The sequence below is a fragment of the Oryx dammah genome, unplaced genomic scaffold (genome assembly GCF_014754425.2).
Source record: "Oryx dammah isolate SB20612 unplaced genomic scaffold, SCBI_Odam_1.1 HiC_scaffold_2, whole genome shotgun sequence".
NCBI lineage: Eukaryota > Metazoa > Chordata > Mammalia > Artiodactyla > Bovidae > Oryx > Oryx dammah.
The window spans coordinates 98,499,599-98,526,332 of NW_024070186.1; the positions used below are offsets into that span (position 1 = coordinate 98,499,599).

Sequence of the window (26,734 nt, forward strand, 5' to 3'; positions counted from 1 at the left end):
TTCATATTCTAATGAGATGACAACGAGAATGATAAAAGTAGCACCAGTGGAAACGGCCACATTTGCTGAGGGCTTGGATGTGCTGGGGGTTCCCTGGTGGCTCAGATGGTAAAGAATCTGCCTGCAACGTGGGAAACCTGTGTTCAGTCCTTGGATTGGGACGAGCCCCTGGAGAAGGCAATGGCAGCCCACTCTGGTCTTCTTGCCTGGAGAATCCCCATGGACAGAGGAGCCTGGTGGGCTACGATCCATGGGGTTGCAAAGAGTCAGAAATGACTGAGTGACTAACACTAACTTCTATGTGCTACAACACATGGTTACAAGCACCATAAAGCATGTTACATGCACCATAATGCATTTCCATGACAGCAGTCCAAGAGATGGGTGTTAATACCGCTCCCACCTCACAAGTAGGGAGGCTAAGGCTTAGAGGGACAAGTGACTTGCCTAAGACCACATCACTAGTGAGTGCAGAAATCCTGGCTTGACTCCAGAAAACAAGCTCATAAACGTCACCTACCCCAGAAAGAAAGTCTGGGAGCTAGACTAGTCCTGGATTCAAATCCGAGCTGTGTCTCTTACCACACACAGATTACCAGCTGGGTGAAACCCTGAGCAACTTCCCTAATCTTCCCGACCCCTACGCTTTTCATTCCTAAAATGAAACAAGTTAAATCTCTCAGCCTATTCTTAAGATTAAACCCGATGACTCACTGAAGCTGGCACACAGTAGGTTCTCAACAAGTACCTGTCCTCCCCTTCCTCCCTCAGTGAGATTTCAACCCTCTTTTTTTCTACTCCTGCCCTCAGGCCTAGATCAGAACTTAAAAACTATGGATGAACCATAACCATCACAGATTACTCTTTAATGGCTTCGATTTCCTAGCTCTGTAAAGAAAAAAAATCAAGGAGCTCCAGACTTCCGGATAGGCGTTGCCAAGAGGCTGTTTCCCCCTCCCCCACCCCACCTTTGAGGACATAGCCTTCCCACCAACTGTGCACATCTCCAAGAGCCTGCTGGGGCCTGAAGCTTTGGTCTGCTGAAGGAATTAAACAGCTGGTAGGAAAAGCTCTTATCCCTAAGCAGAATATTCCAAAGCAGAACAAAACCTACTATTCAAAGGCCAGGGATGGTCTGGGCTCATTCATGTCAGGCTTCCAGGATTTGTTCCAAGGGGAGAAGTTTTTACAAACTGAGAATCCCCAATGGTGCTGGAAACCCAAACACAGTAGCCCAGGGTCTGCAGATGCACCAGGAAATGAAAACTGGCTTCATGTATGTGAAAAAGTGAAAATGAGATGAATGACTCCCAGGCTCCAGCAAGAGAGGGGGACTGAAAAAATACAACCCAAAGGCTGATTTTTGCTTTCAAAGTCCTTTCCTGTGTGATGATCTTTATGACAAGTTAGTCCCTCAAGAATGAAACTGCTTTCAAAACATAACTGTGCCTTGGCAACGTCCACCTAACAGTTCCAAGTGCCCCACAGGCCAGATCCCGACAGGAGCCAGGCCCAGCGGGGCCCTGTCCTTTCACTTCCCCTGCGCCCCTTCTCCCTCGGCCTCCCAGTGCCGGCCTCACTTCACTGGGCTCAGAAATGAAAATAAGAAATGGAATGGCAATTAGTCACTGTCATGCACACCGAGAGGGTGAATGCGGCCTCAGCCTGGTGTTTCCGGATCACCTCGTGTGGCCTCTGCCAGCCTGCCTCTTGGGGAGGCGGTTTTACGGCCACCTATTGGCCCGAAAAATATTATTCTTGCTGTCCTGCTGGCTCTTGTCTCCTGGGGACCATGAGCATTTGGCCTGCCCTGATCTTTGTCTCAAACTCTGCGATAGAGGTGTCCAGTTACATGGGGAAATAAGGGTTAGGACCATAACCTGGGCTCAACAATACTGCTTTTTGTTAAAAACTCATCCACCCCCTCTGCTAGCTGCCTATGAGGAGGCCAGCAGGCCAAGGGTAATGAGAAACTGCCTTCTCTCACCCCCACCTAGGAGGCGGCTTGACCACAGGTGCCTCTGTGGACGGGTCCTGACCAGAGGTCTTCAAGAGAGCATGGAAAGGGTGAGAAGAGAGCGACGGGGCTGCCGGGGCCCAGAGCAGGAGCCCAGCTTCTGCAGAGCCTGCACTGTTCCCTGGGGAAAGGTGGTTTCCTTTGGTTTTAGAGAGGGAGGAAAGTTGATAAATGTTTTCAGTTCCACAGTCATATATCTTCCATATTTTCCACCAAGTACAACTAGCACTTTTATAAGCAACAAATAAATGTGTAATAAAATCTAGCATTTATGATACATTAGAAAGTGAAAGTGAAGTCGCTCAGTCGTCTCCGACTCTTTGCGACCCCATGGACTGTAGTCTACCAGGCTCCTCAGTCCATGGAATTTTCCAGGCAAGAATACTGGAGTGGGTTGCCATTTCCTTCTCCAGGGGATCTTCCCAACTCAGGGATTGAGCTCTCGTCTCCCGCATTACAGGCAGACGCTTACTGTCTGAGCCACCAGGGAAGCACTGCTTATCAAATAAGATTTTTAAAAACCCTTTAAGGACAATAGTTTTCTACTGTTTCATGGCCTTGGGCCTCCCTGGTGGTTCAGATGGTAAAGAATCCACCTTCAATGTAGGAGACCCGGGTTTGATCCCTGGGTCAGGAAGATCCCCTGGAGAAGGAAATGGCAACCTGCTCCAGTATTCTTGCCTGGCGAAATCCTATAGACAGAGGAGCCTGGTGGGCTACAGTCCATGGGGTTGCAAAGAGTCAGAAATGACTGAGGGACTAATACTTTCACACTTTTCAATGGCCTTAGGAAGAAAACAGCATGCACCTGGGATAAACAGAAATGTTTCCCAGGATATTTTCTTAAAGGAAATGTCCTTCTCCCCTGGGAGCAGCAGGTGAGAGTATAAGCCCTGAACGAGGGTGGCAGCCTGGGGGCCCCGACCTGTCTCAGAGGGCACAGTGTTTAAGAAGACAGGAGGGCCCAGTTCTGTCCCTGATACCATCAGACCCAGAGATTCCCTCCTTGATAGCCCCCAAGACATCCACCTGGACAGACTTCCTTCTGTCAACGAGAAATAGCTGAGGTCTGAACAACACGATGTGTTTTTCAGCTCAAATGCCTGCTTGCCAAATCTGAGCTGTAAGGAGTCCTGAGAACTGAGGCAGCATTTTGTAGCCCTCAGTTGTTCACAAATATTTGTTTTCCTGGCTCTAAAGCTAGCTTGCCATGCCCAAGTTCCTGCAGGTATGTACCCAGCAGAGCTTCCTTAGATTAAACAACAAAATATCAACAACAAATGGCAGAGGAGAGGAGGGGGATGGTTAGCAGGAAGTCTATGAACTCTCCTTGGGACTGGAAGCTGGTTGGTGGGCCTGAGACCTAGAGGCACACCCATGGCTTCTTCCTGAGCCTCTTAGGGCCCCAACAGCCAACTCACAGCCAGCTTCCTGGGAGGTGGTAGGAAAGTACGCTGGAGGGCACAGAGGTTGGGATCAGCCTTGGAGACCACCTGCAGGCTTCAGGAGTTCTGTGGGAGATGGGCAGGGTACAGATACCCCAGCCAGCCTCACAGCGAGGTGGCCGCAACACCCGATGTCATCATACCTTGCGGTGTTTCACCACGTAGTAGAGGACCGGTGCCCGGCTGCTGCCCTCATGCCGAGGCCGCCACACCAGCTCGTACGAGTCAGTCTTGGACGTGCGGGGTGAGCTGAGGATGATGGGTGCCTCAGCGGGGGCCACCGGCCCCTGATCCCCGGGGCACTGTGAGGAGGCTGGCTGCTCTGACGCCGGGGGCCTCAATAGCCCTGGGTGGCCCTTGGGCATCTGGTCGGGGCTGCCACGTCTGGAGGGTGGCACTGGAGGTGTGACAGTGGCCGACTGAGCATCCCACCGTGGTCTCAGGGTGGTACCTGGAAGACGAGCAGTAGGCAGAAGGCAGGGACAAGCAGTTAGTCCCCTGGCCGCTTGCTCAGCCGTCCCCCCACAGAGAAAATGGGGAGAGAAGTCAGAGGGAAGAGCTGCTGGGGCAAGAAGAGCCCTGGGCTGGGGACCTGAGGTGACATCAGTCCCCTCGATACTCTGCCAGGCTCTGTGGGGACGGAGGGCTGTGCCCCTGCCTGCCAGGGTGGAAATGCAGCCTGAGGGCCCCTCCCAGGCTTCCTGCCACCAGCCTGTTTTCCTGCATCCACCTGTGTCTTGGCTGAACTATCTCAATTTGCTCTCAAGGTGCTAGGAGCCCTTTCTCATATCTGTGAGAGCGTGTGTGTGTGTGGCGGGGGGTGGTGTGGGGACATGTCCTCCTCTCACTGGGGGATTTGTACCATGGCACAGAGTGGGCCTCTTCCTGCTCCACTGTGGGGACCTGAAGATGTGAGCTAAGAATGTAAATGTGTTTGAGACTCTCAGAGGCAGGAGGGGCCGCACTCCCTTCAGGAAGGGTCCACGGACTCTGCCAACACTAGTTTCTGTGGAGCCCTATACCAAGATCACAGGTATGAAGCTCTGTACCAAGTTCACAAGATAAAAATCTCTGGAAGTGACCAAGCTCCATAGCAACTGTTGCCATGGGCCTCTGGATCTAAACCCGCCAGTTCCCTGACCCCATATTAGGTAAAACACCCACCCTATTATCCGTCCTATAGCATCCTAACCAATCACCTAATGCCACCATTGCAGTAGGAATTTTCTGTCTTGAGGCTATAAAAGTTGGCAACTAGCCTGTGAAAGGATTCGGCTCTCCATTGAGCCGGCCCACTGTTCTAACAGCATCTCCCACTCTTGTAAACTTTAGTCTCTTCTGTTTCTGCCTCATGTCCAGAAATTCTTTTCCAACCTGCACACGGACCATGACAGTTTTTATTACCTGACCTCCTGCACCACAGGAGGTTGGCTCCTGATAATGCTGACTCAGCATTATTCCTGGTTGTATTTTTCTCCAGTTGATTCTTCAGTAAGTTTTATTTTCTTCCTAGGAAAGTTCTTGAGGGCAGGGTCTTTTTACATTTCTATGCATCCCCTACACTGCCTAGACCAGTGCTGAGCAAACAGCAGCTCAATCTATGTAGACCTAAACGTACTAGCCTATTACTTATATGGAGATGCTTGGCCTTTGCTGAGCAATTATTAAAATTATGATCTATGCACGTGTCAACTGAAATGAATCAAGCTAAGAAAAACAGATGTGCTTTGCTTTGTGTTAGAACAGTGGTTATCAAACTGGGTTCTATGGAACTCTAGGAACTCAAGAGATTCTGAAAACTAAGTTATTTTTTTTAATACAGTATTTAAATGGGTTATTTACACTGCTGAAAATCTGCACTTCTGACTTATTAGTAAGTTAATGTAAATTTGAAGTTAACTGTGTTAGTTGCTCAGTTGTGTCCGACTCTGTGACAATGACTGAGCAACTAATATTATTAGTTGTAAGTTCAAATTTATATTAACTTACCAACAAGTCAGAAGTGCAGATTTTCAGTAGTACAAATGAACCATTTATATATTATATTTAAAGCCATTTTTATTTATTGTATACACAGGGGTTTTAACTTGGATTAAAGTTCTGTAAATGTTCAGCTGATGTCCCAGTCCCTTGGATTGCACTCACCTGGCCTGGCGGTCTTCAGCTGGACCACAGCATGGGCGCTCCCAACTTCATTCTCCGCCATGCACTGGTAGACACCTTCGTCTTCGGGCCCCATGCTGACCACCCGCAGGGCCCGACGGGACAGTTGGAGGCGCTGGCTGGAGGTGAGGGGCACAGCGTTCCTCAGCCACAGTACGGAGGGCGGGGGGTTCCCACGCACCTCACAGGTGAGCTTGGCGCTCTGGCCCCAAGGGATGACCAGCTGAGACAGCTCCATGGTGACCTCAGGGGGTTCTGCCAAGAAACCAGAGCAGAGGTAAGGAAGGCAGAGTCCTTCAACCCAGGCGCAGACAGGCTGGGGAGGGGACCGCTCCTTCCCCATGACACTCGTAGAGGAGAGGAAAGGCCCCACATCTCCTCCATCAGAGTCACAGCTGGGAAGGACTGCCAGCCCCTACATCCTGGTCCCTGGGAGCCAGGGCCTCTTATGCTCTCAGTTCTTCCCCACTCACTCACTCGGCATGTGATCTCTCAAAAGGCATGTAACCCTGTCTGAACCTTGCTCATGAGCTTCTAGCGAGGCTATGCAGATAAGAGACGGCCAAGGAGGAGGAGGTCTGCAGGAGGCACTCACCGAACACCTGCACGTTGTAGAGGATGACTGCGGCCCCGGGCTCCCCAACCCCATTGTCGGCCATGCAGCGGTAGGTGCCCGAGTCTTCCTCGCTGGTCGTATCGATGAGGAGGTTGCTCAGCAGGAAGCGTGTCTTGTTGTAGCTGGCAACACTGGAGCCATCCTTGGCCCAGGTAACCCTCGGGGGTGGGATCCCGCTGGCCACACACTCCAGGATGAGACTCTGGCCTTTGGTGACAACAATGGTCTGGGCCTCTGGTGGGTAGATGATGCGGGCAGCCTCGGCAGTGGAACCTGGAGGGGCGAAGAGAGAAAGGACCGTGTGTGGGACCAGGATGGGGTGCAGAGGATCCCCTCCACCCTGCTTCAGGTAGCCCAACCCCAGGACGCAGCCTGGAGGGTTGGAATTGGAATCAAATAGCCTGGTGGGGAGCATCCTGCTGGGCTGAGGGGGACAGATCTTTAAAGCTATGATCTGTGTGTGTGCTAAGTTGCTTTAGTTGTGTCCGACTCTTTGCAATCTTATGGACTACAGCCCGCCAGGCTCCTCGTTCCATGGGATTCTGCAGGCAAGAATACTGGAGTGGTTGATCATGCTCTCCTCCAGGGGATTTTCCTGATCCAGGGATGAAACCTGTGTCTCTTATGTCTCCTACACTGGCAGACAGGTTCTTTACCACTAGTGCCACCTGGGAAACACTTTCTGGTTTAAACATACACACTTCTCATATCCAAAAGTTGATCAAGTATTTCATCAGGTGCTCAGCTGAGGAGGCAGAGAGCTTTACTTAACGTGAGGTAGAAACTGCACAGAACTGATGGAGAGGAGTGCTGCTCTCCTACACAGGACCTTCCTCAGAACCCCACAAGAAGCACACTCCGTGTGATATTTCTTTACGCACCAACCAAGGGCAGCTTCAGTGTTTAAGATCTGAAACTTACACAGCTGGGAGTCCCTCTTGAAGAAAAACACAGTATTACAGATACAAAATTGGGTGAGCAAGGACCCACTGAAGCTTTGCTTCATTAGCTTCATGAATCTGCCACTGGTGCCAATTCTAAACTCTAACTCCACATAAGATGTCACTCTGCTGAATACAGGGGAACCTGGAAAAGCGCCTGCCACACAGGACTCGCTCAGCCAAGGCAGCCGCTCTCCTCACAGAAATGGAGAGTGACGTGGGCCTCCAGGGACTGTCCCGAGAGAGATGCTGGGCCCTTCTGCAGTGTAGGCAGAGGAATGCAAAGCACGCCCGGTGGCCTCACACGGGCACAAACGCTCCTGTCATTTGAACACACATCCCAACCCGTCCCCCTCCTCTAAAAGTACCACAGCGGAGGAAAGCTCTCAAAAGGCAGGAGTCAGACGACGTCCCTCACAGGGTGCTGACACGACCAGTGAGCTTGGCCACCCCCGGCCCCTTGACAAGCGCGAGGGCCACGTGCAGAGAGAGGCTGGCTAGAGGAGGGACCTCCCACCGCCGCTGAACCCCGAGGCCTGGATGTCCCACCAGCCGCTCCCGCGCCCATGCGCGAGATCCGCCTCTTACGGCGCACGCGCAGCCTGTCGCTGGAGCCTGAGGTCTTCACTTCCTGCGTCACCGGGTTGTAGGCGGCGCACTTGTACATCCCCTCGTCCTCCTGGCTGGCGTTCACGATCTGGAGGTTCCCCGACGGCATGATCAGGTAGTTATCTGGAGAGAGGACAGGGCAGGGGGGTAGGGGGGCAGGGGGTGAGTGTGGGCCCAGAACAGGGCACCCAGCAGCCCCCGCAAAGGTTTGGGCAGGTAGGGCAGAAGCCAGGAGCTGACCCGAGTCCCAACAAGTCCAAACTGAAACCGCTGCTCTCCCCATGAAACCTCACACCAAGTGGTACAGAAGTGCCAGGAGTGCCACGACACAACCAGCTAACAAACTGGCGGGCTGACACCCCACCACCACCCTGAGTTTGTACACAGGACTGTGGAGGAGCATTTCTTATTTTCAAGGGTGCTCAAGAAGCACTGAAAGGAAGCAGGATTGGGGTTCTGCCCAACACTAACTGTGTGATCTTGGGCAGGTTAATTAGCCTCTCAGATCCTGTTTCTTCACCCGGAAGATGGCATGATGTATGCTGCCTCCAAGACTCTTGTTAGGATCGAGAGGCCGTGCTGCATACACGGGAGATGAGCTGATTACTCCTCTAAGCCACCAGGAGGGAAGGAGGGAATTGCCTTCAGAATTTCCCATCAGTCTTTGTCATGGTCACAACTCTGAGCCACCTCACTGCTGAACTTCTACAGCCAAGGAGGAATATTTTAATCCCCAACCCTAGCCCTCTCCATGAATACCATGGAAGCCCTTCCCTTGGCATCACTGGCCTGCTAGGCTTTGTCTGCTTTTGCATCGATGTGTCACAGGGGTGGGGTCCCAGGGCTGAGTTCAGCTTCTGTCCGCAGGGGACAGATTCATAGTATCTGCACACCTGGCAACTAGGATAGTGTTTGACTTCCTGACAGGCAAAGCACTGGTCATCAGCTCTGAGCTTTCTGGTGGCCTGCCCTTGCCATCCGGATGTCCCTGCAATCTGGCTTGTTGAGTCTGGTGCCTGTCTATCACTGGGCTGCCCCAGGTGTGAGCTGCTTAAGTAAATACCAAATAGGAAGGAAAAAGCCCTTGATTCTTGTGGGATGGGCAGGCCTCCTCCAGCGGCCACTGCCAGGGACAGTAGACATTCATACTCTAATCTCTGGTTATTTCTGAGTGGCAGGATTAGACTTTTGATCTTTTAAAAAATACTTTTTTTGTATTTTCTATAGTAAACATATAACCATAAAGTTTCATAACCAGAAAGTTAACAAAAATATTTAAAAATCTCTAGGACATTTTAAAAGGTATACATTTTGAGGTGTAGGGTCCAGCCACAGGGTCTACTTGGCCTTAAGTGCAGGTCATCTGTGGGAGGAAGTGCCCTGTGGGCACTCTGCGGATGAACACTCAGTCTCCCCTGGACCAGCTGTCATGCCCACTGTGGCCTGAGCAGGAAGCTGTGATGGCTGCAACACCAGGAAGAAGGGGAGAGGGAAAACCTCGGATTCCTCTAGAGAGACTGCTCTACTGTGCAGGGAAGAGCCCTGCCTCCCACCAGGGAGCCCACAGCTCTAGGAACATCTGGCTTATCAGGCAGCCTTCCAGTGCGCACCTGGTGGCAGGAAGATGGCACGAGGAGGGACTGGAACTCCGAGCTGAGAGCTCTGATCCAGTGGCAACAGCTCAGCAACATCGGGCAGGGCCTCAAAGGATGAGGAGATTCCTTGTGATAGATTCAGGGGACCTCCACCCTGAGGCCCTTCAGTATCCCATAGAGCTGCATATTAGGGTAGCAGATGGCTGAGCAGCATGGGGAAGGTGCTGTGGAGCACTGACAGGGCTTGGGAGGCCCTGTAGAGGCACCAACTTCCCTCCTGGCCCCAACCTCCAGGCTCCTGCTTGTTAACTCACCTCGGGAGGCCTCCAGCCACTCCTGTTTGACACTGTACCGGACCTGAGCTTTTGGATGGCTCTCGGGAAGGTGGCAGGCGATGACTGCTGTGTTCCCCTCATCGACTTCAATCACGTGCTGCACGTCTAACTTGAAGTCCTGGAGATCTGTGGAGAGAAGAGAAGGGGCTGGTTGGACCTAGATGCGAGAGAGAGGTGAACAGTGCACTGTGTCAGGCTGGGCTTATGCCTCAGTGTCTTTAGTCACAGTCAACAGCTGCAAGAACCTCACACGCTGAGGGGTCCTCTGGGGGTACTCTGAGTCCTTCCTCCAGCCTTTTGTGGTCTAGAGTTGACAGGAGGGAATGTATGGCTCGCATCACTGCATATGAGTACAACTGGGTGTATAGAAGTGCTGGTGGGTGAGTGTAGAGAATTCCATCAAGTGGTGCCTGTGACACAGACCAGCCTCTTCTCTTACATTGACCTAAGGCAGCAAGGGGCCTAGGCCCATTGGCCCCACTGAACCTGGCTAGAAATGGGTCATGGTCAAGGCACAAATGTCCTGCACAGCTCATGGAGACTGAAAGGAACAATGACAGAGAATGCTTATGTCTTTTTTCCAGTTCAGTCAAGCATAGCCTAATCAGACATCCACATCAAAAAGTGAAAGGCCTGAGATTCTGCTTGACGGCCGATCATAGTTACAACCAGAAGGCTGATTCCTGCTATGCACAGCTATGTGGTCCTCCCCCAGTATCCTTGGAGATTGGTTCCAGGTGCCCCAGTGGCTACTAAAATGGAGATGCTCAAATCTCTGATATAAAATTGTGTTGAATGGTGCTTATAGTCGGCCTGCATGACCTCGGGTTTCCCATCCGCAGAAACAAAGAGCCAACAGTATGTCATGTCATGGCTAATTCGGTCTCTGGGCTGGGGATGGAGATTGTGGATACCCAAAGGGTTTTCTAAGGCAAAGAGGAATGTCTCTAGTGGGGTTTAATGGCAGTGGAATGCGGGGGAACCGAGGTCCTGACACCAGGCTGCAGTCTCTTCTAACTTGCCTTGGTGGCAGGAAGATGGGATTTAAACTGGATTGGATGGAGATCCATCTGGAACAAAAGCAGGATATTTCCCAAACAATCCAACAGCCCACACAACAAAACTCTCTTTGTTTGAAGCCAAATCACTGATGTCGCTGAACAAAATGGGCTATTTGTGCAACAAAACCACATGCCAAATTCGGTTTTCAGGACTGTAGCTGAATTTAATTTAAGAGAGGAAATAAAACTAATAGAGAATAAGATAAGAGAGATGAAAATATTTACCCAGACACTCTCTCCACAAAGGTGCTTAGAAAGCCCTGGAGGCACCTTCTCTGAGTGCTGACCACATCACATTCTACTCAGCTCCTGAGAACTGATACCATCACAGTGTAACTGCAGTTCACAGCAAGAATCCACCTGCCTGTGTGGTTCGTTCCCAGACAAGGCAACAGCAGCAGTTGGGAGTCAGGTTTCTCACAGAAGACATGAAGTAATTACCAAAAACAAACTACTGTCACCAAGGAGAGCCCTGTGATCATGGCACTCGGTGAGGTCAGGAGGTTTCCCACTTAACCCAACTTTCTAGAAGCTCTCAGTCAAGCCAAGCCAGAGCAGCACAGGAAAGCCCTTTTATTTCTATGAAAGGATCATTGTCCCTTTGATTCCAGTATTCAGCTGTGAACTTTTTAGCGTCAGGGACCAAGTGTTGTTATCTTATCCTCTGGCCTAAGTAGATGCTCAGTGAATGCTAGATGACCAAATGAATGGTTATCTTGGAGCTGGGCCCCTCCAGTCAGGTACAAGATGCCCATGCATGTTATTTGTGAACTCAGATTTTGTAGTTGAGCTGGGTTGACATTGTGAGCTCAAGGGCTTAGCACAACAAATTTTCCATCAACTTTTTATCCAAGTGTGGCCAATCTTTATCTAAATGTGGATATTTTGAAAATAGAATGTTTCTTGAGTGTTTACTTCCAGGGTCACAGGAAAGAGGTAAAAGAGGTCTAATATATGTGAAATAAGAAATACATGTTGTTAGGATAAATAGCAGCATAGAAGACCTTGAGCTCACCTCCTCCCACGAAAATACCAAAACCACACCTAACTGCTGAACAACCATTAATAAAAAAGTCTGGAACCTACCAAAAAAGATATTCTACATCCAAACACAAAGAAACCACTACACGATGGTAGGAGGGGCACACTTAAGATATAATTGAATCCCATATCCCCAGGGTGGGCAACCCACAAACTGGAGAATTATTATGTCAAAGAAATTCTCCTATCGGAGTGAGAGTAGAGTGCTGAGGTAATGGCAGGCTCTCCAGCTTGGGAGGTCTGGTATGATGAGCAGGAGTCCCCAGAGCATTCGGCCTTGAAGGCCATTGGGGCTTAATCGCAGGAGTGCCATAGGACGGGGGGAAATCGAGATCCATTCTTGGAGGATGCATATAAAGTCTCAAGCACACCAAAACCCAGGGCAGAAGTAGTGACTTCATAGGAGCCTGGCCCAAATCTACCTGCTGGTCTTAGAGGGTCTTCCCAGGGAGGCAGGGGATGGCTGTGGCTCTCTCTTAGGACATAAAAGCTGGTGGCGAACATATCCAGGAGTACTCACCTGAAGGCTGACATCTTGTTGGGATATTAAAACTGGGACCTGACCCTACCCAACACTTGTAGGCTCCAGTGCTGGGACACCTCACACCAAACAACCAACATGCAGGCGGCCTAAAGACTTCCTGAGAGGCTTCCCTGGTGGTCCAATGGTTAAGAATCCACCTTGCAATGCAAGGGACACAGGTTGGATCCCTGGTTGGGGAATTAAGATCCCACATGCCTCAGAGCAACTACTGAGCCTGTGCCGCACAGAGTCTGTGCACTGCGTGGTCCCATATGACTCAACGAAGATCATAGGCACTGCAACTAAGACCTGATGCAGCCAAATAAATAAACATTTGAAAATAAAGACTTCCTGAGCACACACCACCTTTAAATATGGTCCTGACCCCCAGAGGGCCAAGACCCAATTCCAGCCACCAGTAGACAGGCACCAGCCCCTCCCACCAGGAAGCCTGCAGAAGCCTCTAGCCCAGAGTCATACACTGGGAGGGTAGACACCAGAAAAGCAAGAAAAATACAGTCACACAGCCTGTGGAACTGAGTCCACAAACACAGGTCAGAACCTCCCCTGGGACCTGCTGGTCCCTGGCCACAGGGTGACAAGAGGGGAGTGTAGGGCTGAGATACACAGGAATCCCCTATAGAGGGCCACTTCTCCAAGGCTGAGAGACATAACCTTCCACATACATACAAATACACACAGGAATCCCCTACAGAGGGCCAATTACCCAAGGATGAGAAACATAACCAACCTTCCACATACATACAAACACAGGAATCCCCTACAGAGAGCCAATTCTCCAAGGCTGAGAGACATAACTAACCTTCCACATACATACAAATACAGATATAAAATGCCATGACAGAGAAAGAACAAGACAAAACCCAAGAACAAATGAGTGATGTGGAGACAAGCAATCTACCAAGAAAGAGTTGAGCAATGACTCTAAAGATGATCCAAGAACTTGAGAAAAGAATGGATGAGAAGTTACAAGATGCTTTTTAACAAAGAAAGTATAAAGCACAACCAGAGTTGAAGAATACAGTAACTGAAATGAAAATAACCCTAGAAGAAATACATGCGGTTTGCCAAGTAGTGTGGTAAAAATGATGACAGAATGCGTGGTTCATCTCTATAGCCCCATTTCACTTTCCAGGCTGAACACAAGTGGTTCCTATGGGCCAAGGTGAGATTTCTCATGGATTCCTTCCTTTGGGTGGGTGTGGAGCCTTCTGGGTTTTTAAGGAATCATCTCATTATTTAATTTTGTGTTGGTGATGGTGGTTTAGTCTCTTAATTTGTGTCCGACTCTTGCGACCCCATGGACTGTAGCCTGCTAGGCTCGTCTGTCTGTGGGATTCTCCATGGACAGAATATTGGAGTGGGTTGCCATTTCCTTCTCCAGGGGATCTTCCCAACCCAGGAATCGAACTTGGGTCCCCTGCATTGCAGGCAGATTCTTTACCAACTGAGCTATGAGGGAAGCTAAGTTGGTGATATCCAACCCTAAATAAATTGCAAATTCCTAGTGGGCAAACTATCAATTTTCAATCCGTGCCCCAGCCCCAAGCCCCACTGCACAATCTTCAGGAGGCACCATGTTCATTGAGTCCTTGTTGAATGAAGAGTTTGGAAGACAGTGCTCAAGGCCAGCTTCGTCAGCATGCAACCTGTGCAGCTGTGCCAGGCCCCTCACTTGGAAGAGGCCAACGCTTGGTTTAATGCTCTTCTATCACTGCCTTGAACTTTTAAATAACATTTGACCAAGGGACCTCATATTTTCACATTGTACTGGGCCCCCCAAAATCCATAGCCCAGTCCTGGCTGAACCTCTCAGCCAAGAGAGCGGATGCATTTTCTCTCAGCAAGGAGGATGGTGGACTGTGGGAAAGGGTGGACAGCCTGTGCTCAGGGAGTTCTCGCTGGATGTTACTACCTGCTTTTCATAAGCAAAGTACCTCAGCAATGCAAAAGCCTTAATCCTCAGCACAGGTACCTGCCAAGTCAGGAGACTCCCCACAGAGAGAACTGTGAGCATTGTGAGCCCAGGGGCATCTGGAAAATTCCTCAGTCACTGAGAAGCATGTCTCTTGCATGGTCTAATAAATCTAAAACTACTCCACCAAGAGTTTTTGAGTTTTTGTTTCACCCTCTCCTTTACTTCATTCCAAGAAAATCTGCCTCAAGCAAGAATATACTTAAGCCTAACAAAGCATTTTGCAAGAAAGATGTGAGTAACTGAAAGGAGTCTGGCATCAGAATGCCATTTCCAGCTTAGCCCTGGGCTCCTGCCCTCTGTAACTGAGAACTTATCTGTGCACAGAGCACACTCTCCTCCATGTACACACCTCACTGACTCAAGACTGGAAAATGCTGCACACCCCTAGGCCCCTCTGGGGGCCTTCTGCGCACTCCGAGGATTCACTGCTGGGTTGGAAACAGTGGGCTGTGCAGTGAGGGAGGCACAAGCTGGGCACTTGTCAGCCGGGCAGCCCTTCTGTTCTGATGCCAACATGTGCACAACAGCCCAGGCAGGCAGAACCCAGGACACCCCAGCTGGGTCCCCGGCCCTGTCCTCCCCCTACCCCACACCCTGAGCTTAAGCTTTAGCTGTTGCTTCACTAGACAAATGCTCCCAATTTGGCTGGTGGAGCAAAAGTTGAGTTTCACTAAGGGATCAAAGGCAGAGTAATGAAGTGATGAGCGATCTGAAACTCAGAGCACCCCCTTTTCTAGTACTTTTTGGGTAGGAAGGAGGCCAGGGAGGGGCAGAGGCTTCATGATCAATAACAGCTTAATCAGCCACCAGATGAGAGGCAGATGCAGAGAGATCTAGTTGGCTGCATATGAAGGAAACCAGCCTGTTCCCAGGCTCCTTTGTCTGCAAAGCTGGTTTCCTGTGCTGCTCAGAGCACTTCCCTGGGAATAAGGGGCAGGCCCTTCAGTTACAAATAGGGTTAGCAGGCCTCCAGCCTCATTGCAGAATGATGGATCAGGTTTCACGGGGGAAATGGTTTGACAGGACACCTGCCCTTGCCTGTTGGCTGGTGTGTTTGAGAAATCCATTAGAGGAATGTTTTTGCAGCTTTAATCCTCTTACCTTCCCTCAGACCCTTCTTTTGCATCCTCTCTGTGTATTCTTCCAGCTATTTTATTAACTTGTCTGCACTAATCAAATGCCGTGAGGCCCACTCTTGTCCCTCAGCTCTCGACAGGTCAGAAGCCCTGGTCTTTGGGGCCATCTCTTGAGTTTAAAGACCTTCTTTATTAGTCCCAGAACTTTTTGCTTTCTGAGAAAGTCCTAATATCTTAGGCTCCATATAGAACCCTGCCCAGCTCCCTGCCTTCTAAGCACTCAGTTTCTTAACGGAACATTTATCTTCTGATAAGTCACTTCCATAGCAGCTTTGATACACAGGTGACAGCGATCTGTTCGGATACAATCATGGAATGTGCTCTGACATTTCTCTTCACATTCCAAGGGTACATCAGGCTCCTACCTTCTTGCCCGTGGGGAAAAAAGAAGGAAAATAAAAACTTTTAGAGGCATGTGAGTGTGGTTGTCACCATCAGGATCATTCGTGAAACTACAAATTGACAAGTTTTATCTTGAGCCCCTTTTGACTTACTCTTTCTCTCTACCTTCTAGCTTTGATCTTTCCTTTATGAATAAAAGGTTGAGTAGATCTATGAATTATATCACAATATTTAGTGTTTGTTTTTACATTCTCTTAATACAGAATTGTTAGCTCTTCGTTATAGTCTCATCCTTCAGTTCTTATATACTTTCCATGCCCCGTTACATGGTGCCTTGTGCCTCCACAAAATGCCCCATGTAATCAATAAACCTAACCTTTACATTCAAAGAGTTTCCTCATTTGATTCTCTTCTCCCTGAGTCCTCCCTTGAAAGTGAAAGTCATTCAGTCGTGTCTGACTCTTTGTGACCCCATGGGCTACACAGTCCATGGAATTCTCCAGGCCAGAATACTAGAATACTGGAGTGGGCAGCCGTTCCCTTCTCCAGGCGATCTATCTGACCCAGGAATCAAACCAGGGTCTCCTGAATTGCAGGCAGATTCTTTACCAGCCAAGCTACCAGGGAAGCATCCTCCCTTAGGGTGCAAATTAAAATGCAAAGAAAGAAGTCAGGTAAGACAGCACCTTCAGATAGAGGCTTCCTAGAGTTACCAACACCCCCGTCTCCCTCAGCTCAGCTGAACAATCACAAACATTCTGGCTTTTAATCCATCCAGGTATTTCTTGTGTCTGGTCAGTCTTGCCCTTCCCTCCTGGCCTGTTCTCAGGGCTCACAGGACGAGCCTGCACTCATCTGCTGAGGCTTGGATGCGATCCACCGATTGCAGGGGCACCACGTTGGGCTCACTTGGCAGTGCTTCCAGGGCGGCTGGGCAGCCTCGTGGCCATCAGCAAGTTTGGGCTGACTGATCGTTCCATCTCCCAGCTCTCCTGCTTCCAGGGCTCAACTTGTCTCTGTACTGGCTTCCTGCGTCTACAGGCAGTGTTACAAAGTGTAGAAAGATTTCACCTAATGGAGTACCCCAGTGACACACTGACCCTGTGGCCTGGCCCTGAACCTTTTGAAAGGTGGCAAAGGTACAAGGTGAGTAAAATTAAGAGTGCACGGCTCACTGCTCTACGGATGGACTTGGAGGTGGTGTCTGAGCAGGGGAAGGGCCCCACACCTGCCTCCCTGGGTGGGCTCTTTGCCCTGAACTACTTCACGGATGGGAAGAGAATCACAGCATAACTCCTGGTCTCCAAGTCACCTGAGGAGCCATGGCTTGGCATGACCCCCAGATCAAGCCTCTGAAAGAAAATTCTCTACAAGTGCAAAGTCATGGTGATGGACTGCAGAAGTGGAGTGGAGGCTGGAGCCTGACAACGCTGCCTTTAGAGATGGAACTGCCTGCTCTTGATGAGTGAATAGGGTTGACTGCGGGATGGGCAGGCCTCTGAGGCATGCATTCTGTGGAGTGACTAAGCCTATCAACCAGTCCGTAGCCCTGGCACACAGGCCACTGCAGTCAGACCCAACGGGAGCCCACAAAGCTGAGCAAACTCAGTATATTCTGTAGTCTGCATCTGGCACAATACCATCCCTCCAGACATCACTATTCATTCACTCAGCCAGGCTGAAGTTGTAGAAGATACCAAGAAGATAAAGACATAGTTCCTAACCATGGGGGGTTTTAATCGAAAAGACAGTTAAAGCAACACATAGGCTGGCTATAACAATTTGCCAGAGTAGTGTCCCTAAGCGTAACCCCTGCCACCTTCACCAGTGTGCGAGCCTAGATTAGGTTACCTCGATCTCCAGTCAATTTAGAAGGGGGGCTGGTGGAGTGAGCACTTCTCCTTTTGCAGGCTGAAGAATGGACAAATACATTTGCTCTCTTTAGGATTTTTTTTTCTGCCTGTTCAATTGCATGAATAATTTCGGCTCCAAAGCACTCTCCTGACAGCCGTGGAAACATGACATGAAATTTCGCAAACACACTTTCTGATGAAAGTAAAGCATGCTCTCTTTTACTTAAATAAAAACAGTTCCTATGACGGATAAAAAAAAAAAAAAAAAAAAAAAAAACTTTGCAGATGCCAAGCACATTAGTTGTTAAATCGTGTGTTTCTTTCTTTTGAATTAAGGTGGGGTGTGCACCTAGATTTGAGTAGCAGGAAAAAGCTCTGGGTGGAAAAGAGATGAAAGAGCCACAGGGAAGAGGGCAGAAGATCAAAGTCAAGAGTGGAGGTGGGCACAACAGGAGACAGAGCATAAAAAGAGGAGTGTGAGAGGAAGGAGAAGGAAAATAGAAAGAACCTAGTTTGCAGTGTCATTAAATGATTTGCAGTAAACTGGCCTAATGCTTCAGGAATTTCTTGGCTTGAACCAATTAAAAAATATTAAAAAAAAAAAAAAAGACACACAAGAACGAGAAATGCTATTAATCCTTGAAAATAAGGATGGGAGCCGTTTCTCCACTGAGTCTGGCAACCAGATGAACAGAGACGTCTGTAGACCATCCCGTTTATCTGACTCCAGAGCTGCTGTGAGGTAGGGCTGGCTAGCAGAACTAGGGAGTTTCTTTTGGATTGCATGAAGGAATAAAATGGTTTGAAAAAATACACTGGGGAGAGAGAGAAGAAGGAAAAAAAAAGATTTACTTGCCAGCAACCCACATCACACATATTTCTCTGATCAACCAAATATAAACTAGAAACTTAGCAATGGGAAAATTAATGTGAACCCTGGTGGTCTGGACTCATCAGAGCCAGAACTGGTTCCTGGCACAGTGTTTGGCAGGCTGGCGGCCTGTACAGGAAGAAAGGAGAGAAGACCGAAGCCAAGGCGTTCAGAGGAACAATGGACGTGAGCCCTTCAGTGTGTCCCTGAAAAAACAGAATTCCAGGTGGAAGAGGCAGGGGCAGTGTCTTAAGGCCAGGGGAGTCCACAGTGGTTCCCGCTGCCCCCACCCTCCACACACACTTGGGAACTGTGTAGTCCTAAAAGCAGTGGTGACGACCTGTGCCATCTGCCCACCCTCTCTGACAGGGCCCTGGGAGGTGCCTGGTAGGACTGCAGCCACAGTCACTGGCGTCTGCCTTAAAGGTTGCAGAATTTCCATCAACACCTTAATTTCTTTTATGCTTTATGCTTCTGACATCCATCAATTTTTCTAAACCCCTCCTAAATCTATTTGTATCTTCAGCTTGTTTACATCCTAAGTGTTGCTTCATCCTTTCTTATTTACTTCCTCAAAACTTCTACTCTACCACAGTCTGGGTGAAGAAATCTTTGTCTGCCTTCTGCATGCTCTTTTTGATCTTCTAGACTTCAACATATCTTATCTGGGAGCCTGCCTCTCCCTAGACATTCACTGAAGGCCAAGCGTGTGCCGCGGTGTGGTGATCACAGAGGTGAAGGGCAAAGAGACGGTGGCTGGAGAGGCCTAGAGAAGTGAACACAGGATGGCAGGGAGCTCAGAAGAGGAGACCCCACTCTAGACCTGGGGAGTCAAAGTGGGGTCAAGAAAAGATTCCTAGAGGAGATGATAGTTGAAGGTTGATCACCAAGAAGGAATTAATTAACCCAAAGTGAAGTGAAGTTGCTCAGTTGTGTCTGATTCTTTGTGACCCCATGGACTGTAGCCTACCAGGCTCCTCCATCCATGGGATTTTCCAGGCAAGAATACTGGAGTGGGTTGCCATTTTCTTCTCCAGGAGATCTTCCCAACCCAGGGACTGAACCCGGGTCTCCTGCATTGTAGGCAGACGCTTTACTGTCTGAGCCACCAGGGCTTCCCTTGTGGCTCAGCGGGTAAAGAATCCACCTGTAATGCAGGAGACGTGGGTTGAGAAGATCCCCTGGAGAAGGGAAAGGCTACCCACTCCAGTATTCTGACCTGGAGAATTCCATGGACCATATAGTCCATGGGGTCACAAAGAGTCAGACACAACTGAGCGACTTGCACTTATTAACCCAAGGGAAGTGGGAATTTTCTGGGAAAAGGAATGGAAAGGAGGTTGTTACAGGCAGCCAGAGCACCCAGGGAAAGTGAGAGACGAGCCAAGGAAATGGCAGATTTGCTGGGTCTAGAGGAGGAGGCAGGGCTGAGAGGTGTGCTGAAGTGTCATGCTGTAGCCCGAGTCTTACTCTATGATTCCTTCAAATGTTTTTAAGTAGAAAAGGAGCACCATCACTAAAAATCAAGCAAAATTTTCCCTACAGAAAAACAACATGCTATTTCTACCTCAGTACGTTTTTCCCCCTTTTGCTTACCATTTTCTTCCTCAGTGTTAAGTGACAGTGCTTTATTTAAACATTTTGTCCCATTTGCAAGACAGACTCACTGTTCTATAGCTCCTGGGACTATTAGTAGATTCCAAAAAATGGTTGAAAATCTATAAACAAAATCAGAGTGGAAATCCCTAAACTCTTACGCACATACACACAAAAAAAGGGGAGCAAAGGAACTCATTTTCTCTCTTGATTTGTTTTCATTTTAAAAGAACCATCATACGTCACGTTCTTTAAAGAGTTCCAGGGATTTCAAGCAAACTAATCAACGCTTCCCTCATCTTCCTGTGCAAAAGGCTTCTCCAAGTCTGTTCTGGCTCATTGAATCTATAGTTGTACCTGCTTAACTCACTGTGTGGTCCTTCCCTTTTCTCTTAGCTTAGAAAATGGACCTAGGATTTTATTAAAGCCTGCGGCTGAGTGTGCCAAGGATAGGTTGAGGAGAGGAATGGGGAATTCTAAGCATGTCCTTGGTAGAAGATGCACCATGGAATTTTTGAGTCTTATTGTGTGTATGTGTGTGTGGTAAATATTGACTGTTGCTAAATAAAGAACTAGAACCCTGGCTGTGTGGGGCAGAAAGCTGCTGCCATGATGCCCTGAGCTTACACCACACATTTGCCTGAGCGCTTGTCCCAGACCAATGGGACCAGTATTGCCCATGCCCTTTGAAGATGAATACCAGAGGAGATTCCTGTGAGGTGTGAATTTCTGCCTGTACTAGTAGAAAGCAGAAAAGAGTTACCATGACTTTGGCCTAAAGCTGTAAGGTATTCCTAAATAGGTCATCTCCTATTTAGGTACTCAAGTTGCTCAATACCTTTGGCATTTTAAGCTGTCTTTCAGCGGGTCACAAGCGTTGGACATGACTGAAGCGACTTAGCAGTCAGTATCTTTCATTCTTGTCCAACTGGCAAAGTAAAGCACACAGCATGTACGGGCATAAAACAGCTGTGTTTCAAGCTCGAGTTAGTTCTCCTTTTCCAGCTATACCCCCATGTGGAGCTGTCTAGAGCTCCCCCAGCAAAGGAGGCAGACTCAAGCTAGTCTGGCAGGTAGCTTCAGACCCAGCTTTCAGCTGCAGATCCCTTCCTCTCCTAGGGAAATACAGCTACCAGGTGACTGTCTCTTGTTACCCCATCCTGACTTCAGAATCTGACGCACTGACCGTGAAGTATCTGCACCGTCCCAGAAACAGCACTGGGCTTAGGTCTAAGTGCACAGTGTAGAGAGCTGAACTTAGTTGAAGGCCTGAGAAAGATGAGAGGACTCAAAACCCTGGAGATAAAGGTTGTCCCACACACATTCTTCAAGGCTCAACCTTGAGTCTTCCTCAATTCCCTGAAATGGAAATGAATCACTCTTCCCCTGACTTCCCATTAAAATCTGTTTATGTCTCTCAGGCAACTCATGGCTCTGACTGACTTGTTTTATGGCTAACAGAAACTGCAGTCCATCTTCTCCATCAGACTGAGAGATCCTCAATAGCCCAGAGCAGGTCTTACTGTGCTGTTGTAAATTCTAAACACTCCCCAGTTCTCAGGACCCCAACCTGCAAAACATCAAGCTATTGAACTCAGGGCTAGAGAATGTTTGGTTTCCTGGTTCCCTAGTGGATTGCATGAATCTCCAGGCTGCTGGCTCGCCCAATGATTCTGGACTTTCCAGCCTCCATAATCATGTGAGCCAATCCTTTGAAATAAATCTTTTTCTTTCTTTTTTCCTTTCTCTATTTCTCTCCCTCCCCATACATGTGAGTGTGCATAAATTATCTATATGTTCTCCATAAAATTACACATATGCTTAGTCACTCAGTCATGTCCGACTCTTTGTGACCTCATGGACTGTAGCCTGCCAGGTTCCTCTGTCCATGGGGATTCTCCAGGCAAGAATACTGGAGTGGGTTGCCATTCCCTTCTTCAGCGGATCTTCCCAACCTGGGGATGGAACCCAGGTCTCCTACATTGCAGGCAGATTCTTTACCGTCTGAGCCACAAGGAAAGCCTTAAAATTACATATGTGTGTCTATATGTGTGTGTGTATAGTGATTGATTCTGCTTCTCTAGAGAACCCTGACTAAAAACAAGGATAAAGGAAGCTAGAAATGTTTTAAGAAAATGTTGACAACTGGCCTTAGTGGCCTATTCTAATTCAGGGTCACAGCACAGAAGACCTTAAGGAAGTGTTTGATGGGACTCAGAGTTTAGGGAGCTGAGAAAGAAGAGACATGGCTTCTGTTTGTGGAACTTAACCACACCAAGGGCCAGGGTTGGCCCAGCCTGCCAATGCTGTCTGGTTGCAATAACTCGCATCAGTGAACCAAGAAAGGCATAAATGGACATGTCTTTGGGCTACAGTGAAAACATCCATGCAGCAACCCTGTGGGCTGCTCTCAAAATGGCAGGGAGGTGGGAATCGGCTGGAGAACATGTGAGGAGAGGGAGCTACGAAATTCACAAGAAACGGGTTTGTCCTCTGCCCCTGATAAGCCAGTCCTCTTGGACTGCCTCTGGCCGAGATGGAAGCTTTGGCCCCCTGGACTGTGACATCCTAAGCGCTGCTCCCAGAACGGAGCTGAGCAGCGCAGAGAATGTGCCCCAGAGCCTTTTCCAAGAGGATGCTCCACAAATATGTGTTGACCACATGGGTGAGTGAATAAAGCCTGCTTCAGAATAGTACTATCATATATTCTCTCGTTTGAGTCTCAAACAAAACCATAAGGCAGATGATGTAATCAGTACTGAGCTCATTTCACAGTTGTGACCATCTGAGAGATGAAGGGATTTGTCCAAAGCTACATGAAATCTTCAGTGGCAGAGTTAAAACTTAAAAGATCCTGGGTTTAACTTTCATGTTTTTTCCATTACACCAGTTTGGCTCTTCATTTCACTCCTGGGTTAAATTATGGTAACAAAGGGCCCCTGTCTCCTTCTGACCTTTCCTCAAAGGCACAGAGTCACGGAGACAGCTGCCGAAGGGGAACTCCTACCTCTTCTGTCTGCTGTCTTGCCTCTGATCTCTGATAAGAAAGATCACTCTCTGACTGGCCCTAGGGCTTAAAGACCTTAAGGAGGGGTTATGGATCCACTCACAACTAAACCAGCACCAGCTTAAGACTTCACATTAGCCCGTGTAAAGTCATAGAGCCAATTATGTATCTTCCCAGACAGAGAACATCCACTCAGTTACTGCCTATTTCCAAGTACCAGTAGGATCTGGGGATGATAGGATAGCTGGAAGAATTAATTGAAAAGATAGGGGAAAAGATAAAAAATGAAAGTAGGAGCTTATCTGAATGGTAGATAACTGCAGTAACGGACAGAAGACAGCTTTCCCGTGGCTCTGAATTGGTCATGATTACTTGCTATGCTGTGTGGAGAATGATGCTAAGGCCGTCTCGGGCAGGGGCCAGAACAAGGAATGAGGTGTCCGTGGGCGACGTCTGCTTTTGGTTCAAGTGCATAGAGTGGGAGCCTCAGAGCCATGTGGAATGGCTGGCCTCTGGGTGTCAAGCTTGTGAAAAGACAGGCAAGAAGAAGAAAGGAGATCAAAGTAAAAACATTTCAAAGGAATTAGACAAGATGGTCTGAAGTGAAGCATTAGCAACAAGAGATTCACCCCAAGGAAAGCTTAAGTGAAACAAGAAAAAAAACTTCTCCATAGAGGAGAGCAGGAAGGACAGCAGGTCTCCACGTGGGCAGGACCACTCAGAGGAGAGGGTGGATGCATACCAAGGAGGCTTCATGTGGTTCCATTTTACCTGATGCCACCAGGCAGGGGTGGAGTTCCAGTGAACCCCCTGGCATCAGAGAGAAAGTGGTCTGGACCAGGAAAGCTCTGTTGGCAGCCTCCTCCACATCCCTGGATCCTCAAGCCAGGTTCTAGCCCCCATCACAGGAAGCCCCCATCACAGGAAGCCCCCAGTGATCTCTAGGAGTTCACTAAGACACAGGAGGCAGCGTCCTGCCAGGGAGGTCAAACAGCACGTGCTCTGTCTGAGGACAAGTGTTTGAATGCACACAGGAGAGGCCGGAGGAGAGGAGGAGAAGGAAGCTTGAAACACCAACTGTGGGTGTGCATGTGTGCGTGTGTGCACGCCAGCATGCTGCTGCCCAGCCTCGCCTCTGAATGCAGACCGTGCCTCCTGTAATCCCTTCTCCAGCTCAGCCTCCCTCGCACACCAGCCAACTGGCAAAACACAGCCCCCATTCTGCTCAGGAATGTGCTTTCGGAAACTTAATCTAGCTGCTGAGTCTGGGCCAAATCCCCCATGGCATTAACCCAAAGACAGCACCCCTTTCTCCCACCTTCCCGCCACCCCGTCACTGCCTCCTCCAAGTCTGGGAGGCTGTAGTTCCAGTCCACCAACTCCCTCTGTCCCAGGACACAGACCCTGCAGGCCTGCTCTCCATTTCCAGCACTTCTCCATCCATCTTCTGGTCAGGCCCAAACATTTCCCTTCTGATTCATGTCTAAGTGACACGCCAATAGCTCTTGGCTTTCAAACAAGACTCGCCTCGGCTTCTGCACAAGCCCCCTCTTCTCTCACTGTGCCTCCTTGGGTTGCAACCAAACCCTTCCCTTTGTCCTCACTGCCAGCTGCAGATCCCTTCAAGCACCAGAGAAAGAGGGGCCAGGAATTTTTTAAAAATAAAGGCTATAAATTGTCTCTCCTCACACAGATTCACCTTGAAGTAGGAGGAGTGCTCCAAAATAAATCTTCTCCTCTCCAGCTCTCCCTTCCTCAAAACAGTGAAAGGTGCAGCCTAGCTCCTGAGTGGGCTAAGTTACAGAGTCTCCTGGATCTTCACAGAGAAGGGCTGACTATCTGCAGGGCAGCAAACCTCCTGGAGGAGCAGTGGGCCCCTTCAAAGGCACAAATGTTGCTAAAAAAGCACCTCTTCTTTGTAAAGATGAACAACTGGCAGGGACTTGCTTGCTCAGCACTAGAAGGGTGCAGTACCTTAGAGTGGAGTCACTCTGGGACGTCCCAGGGCCGTGCACAACTGTGCTTCTGCTCTGGTGGGTGACAGAAGACATAGGAACCAGGACCCTGCTGGCGAGGTGGTTACATGGAATGTACATGCAAGAAACACAAAGTGTTCACTTGAGATTAGTGCACTTTGTGTACTTTACTGGATGCAGTTTATACTGAACAAAAAATGCAAATATGGTCATACGGCCAATGGAAAATGCTTGTCCTACAATGTCAAAGGGGAGAGACTAAAGATAGTAACTATCTTCAGTGCTGTAAAAATACGGGTACAGATGAAGGCTAGAAGGGTATGCTTTAAAATGATGATGGCGGCTCTGCGAGGATGGTGAGGAGACATTTTCTGTATATTCTAAACTTTCTATGTGTCATTTTAATTATCATTAAAAACATATACAAGAGAAGTATGACGGTAAGAAGCACAACTCTGACCTCAGCCCCTCTTGCTATGACAAGATGATCCCTCCCCACCTTCTCACCTGAGTGAAGCACCCCCCCCCACAGCCCACCAGCACAGCTGGGGGCCCAGGGCCTGCCTCCCTCACTGAACCCTGACTGAAACCGAACTCTAAACCTGCTCTCTAGAGGTGTGGCACTGAGGGTCAGTGAGTACTGCTGCAGCCACTAAGGAAAAGTGGCTCCCATTGTGTGGGGGGCTCTAAGATGCAGCCCCACCTCGGCCTTGCCCGCAGGAGGGTAGCTGGGGACCCCCTGCCTTCCTCCCCACCTCCTCTGAGCAGAGGGCAGGGCTGCTAGACTGCTTCCCAAGGAAACAGGCACACTGTGGCAGCCTCTGTCTTATCTGTTCTCCCACAGACTGAAGGCCAGAGGCATCTGGAAGCCAGAGGCAACGAAGGGTCTTTTTTCCCCCTGCTTTTCTACTTTGCCAGCTCTCACCACTCTCCTCTCAGGACTCACGCCTCACACTTCAGGGAGCCCAGCTGACTTTCAGGAGCATTTTATAAGTTTCCTGCCTCTGGTATGACCCGTAACATAAGGACCCCAGCCTCCCAGAACTATAACGTCAACGAGGGAGACGAAGATGGTGATATGAAGGCAGGGTGTCTGGGACAAGGGGCACTGCTGAGGAGACATGAGGAGACAGGAGACCTCGAAGAGTAAGTCCAAACACCACCAAACTCTCCACAAGGTTCCCTGATCCCTACACTTCAGCCAGCAGAGAAAGTGAAAGTGTTAGTCATTCAGTCGTTTCTGACTCTTTGTGACCCCATGGATTATAGCCTCCCAGGCTCCTCTGTCCATGAGATTCTCCAGGCAATAATACTGGAGTGGGTTGCCATTTCCTTCTCCAGAGGATCTTCCTGACCCAGGGATCTAACCAGGGTCTCCAGCATTCAGGCAGACTCTTTACTGACTGGGCCAGCCGGGAAGGGGAAGTAATTCTTAATACTGTTGGCCCTTCAACAGCAAGGGTTTGAACTGCTTGGGTCCACTTGGCCATGGGTCTCTTGCCATAATAAATACTACAGTACCACATGACCAGAGGTTGGTTGGACCTCAGATGCAGAGGACCCCTTATGAGTTATATGTAGAGTCTCAACTGTCTAAAGGGTCAGCAA

General features: G+C 49.2%; 1 protein-coding gene across 5 annotated transcripts in view; it reads right to left on the reverse strand.

The window, feature by feature from the left end:
- The window catches only part of BOC (BOC cell adhesion associated, oncogene regulated), a 73,227-nt gene that overhangs the window by 9,095 nt on the left and 37,398 nt on the right, over window positions 1-26,734 (reverse strand). For all 5 annotated transcript variants that reach the window (XM_040224001.1, XM_040223995.1, XM_040223990.1 and 2 more), the window contains 5 exons: window positions 9,701-9,847; window positions 7,771-7,914; window positions 6,221-6,514; window positions 5,608-5,880; window positions 3,606-3,913 (listed from right to left, as the gene is read on the reverse strand). In XM_040224001.1, the coding sequence (XP_040079935.1) occupies window positions 3,606-3,913; window positions 5,608-5,880; window positions 6,221-6,514; window positions 7,771-7,914; window positions 9,701-9,847 (1,166 nt within the window). The remainder of the gene's footprint in view (window positions 1-3,605; window positions 3,914-5,607; window positions 5,881-6,220; window positions 6,515-7,770; window positions 7,915-9,700; window positions 9,848-26,734) is intronic.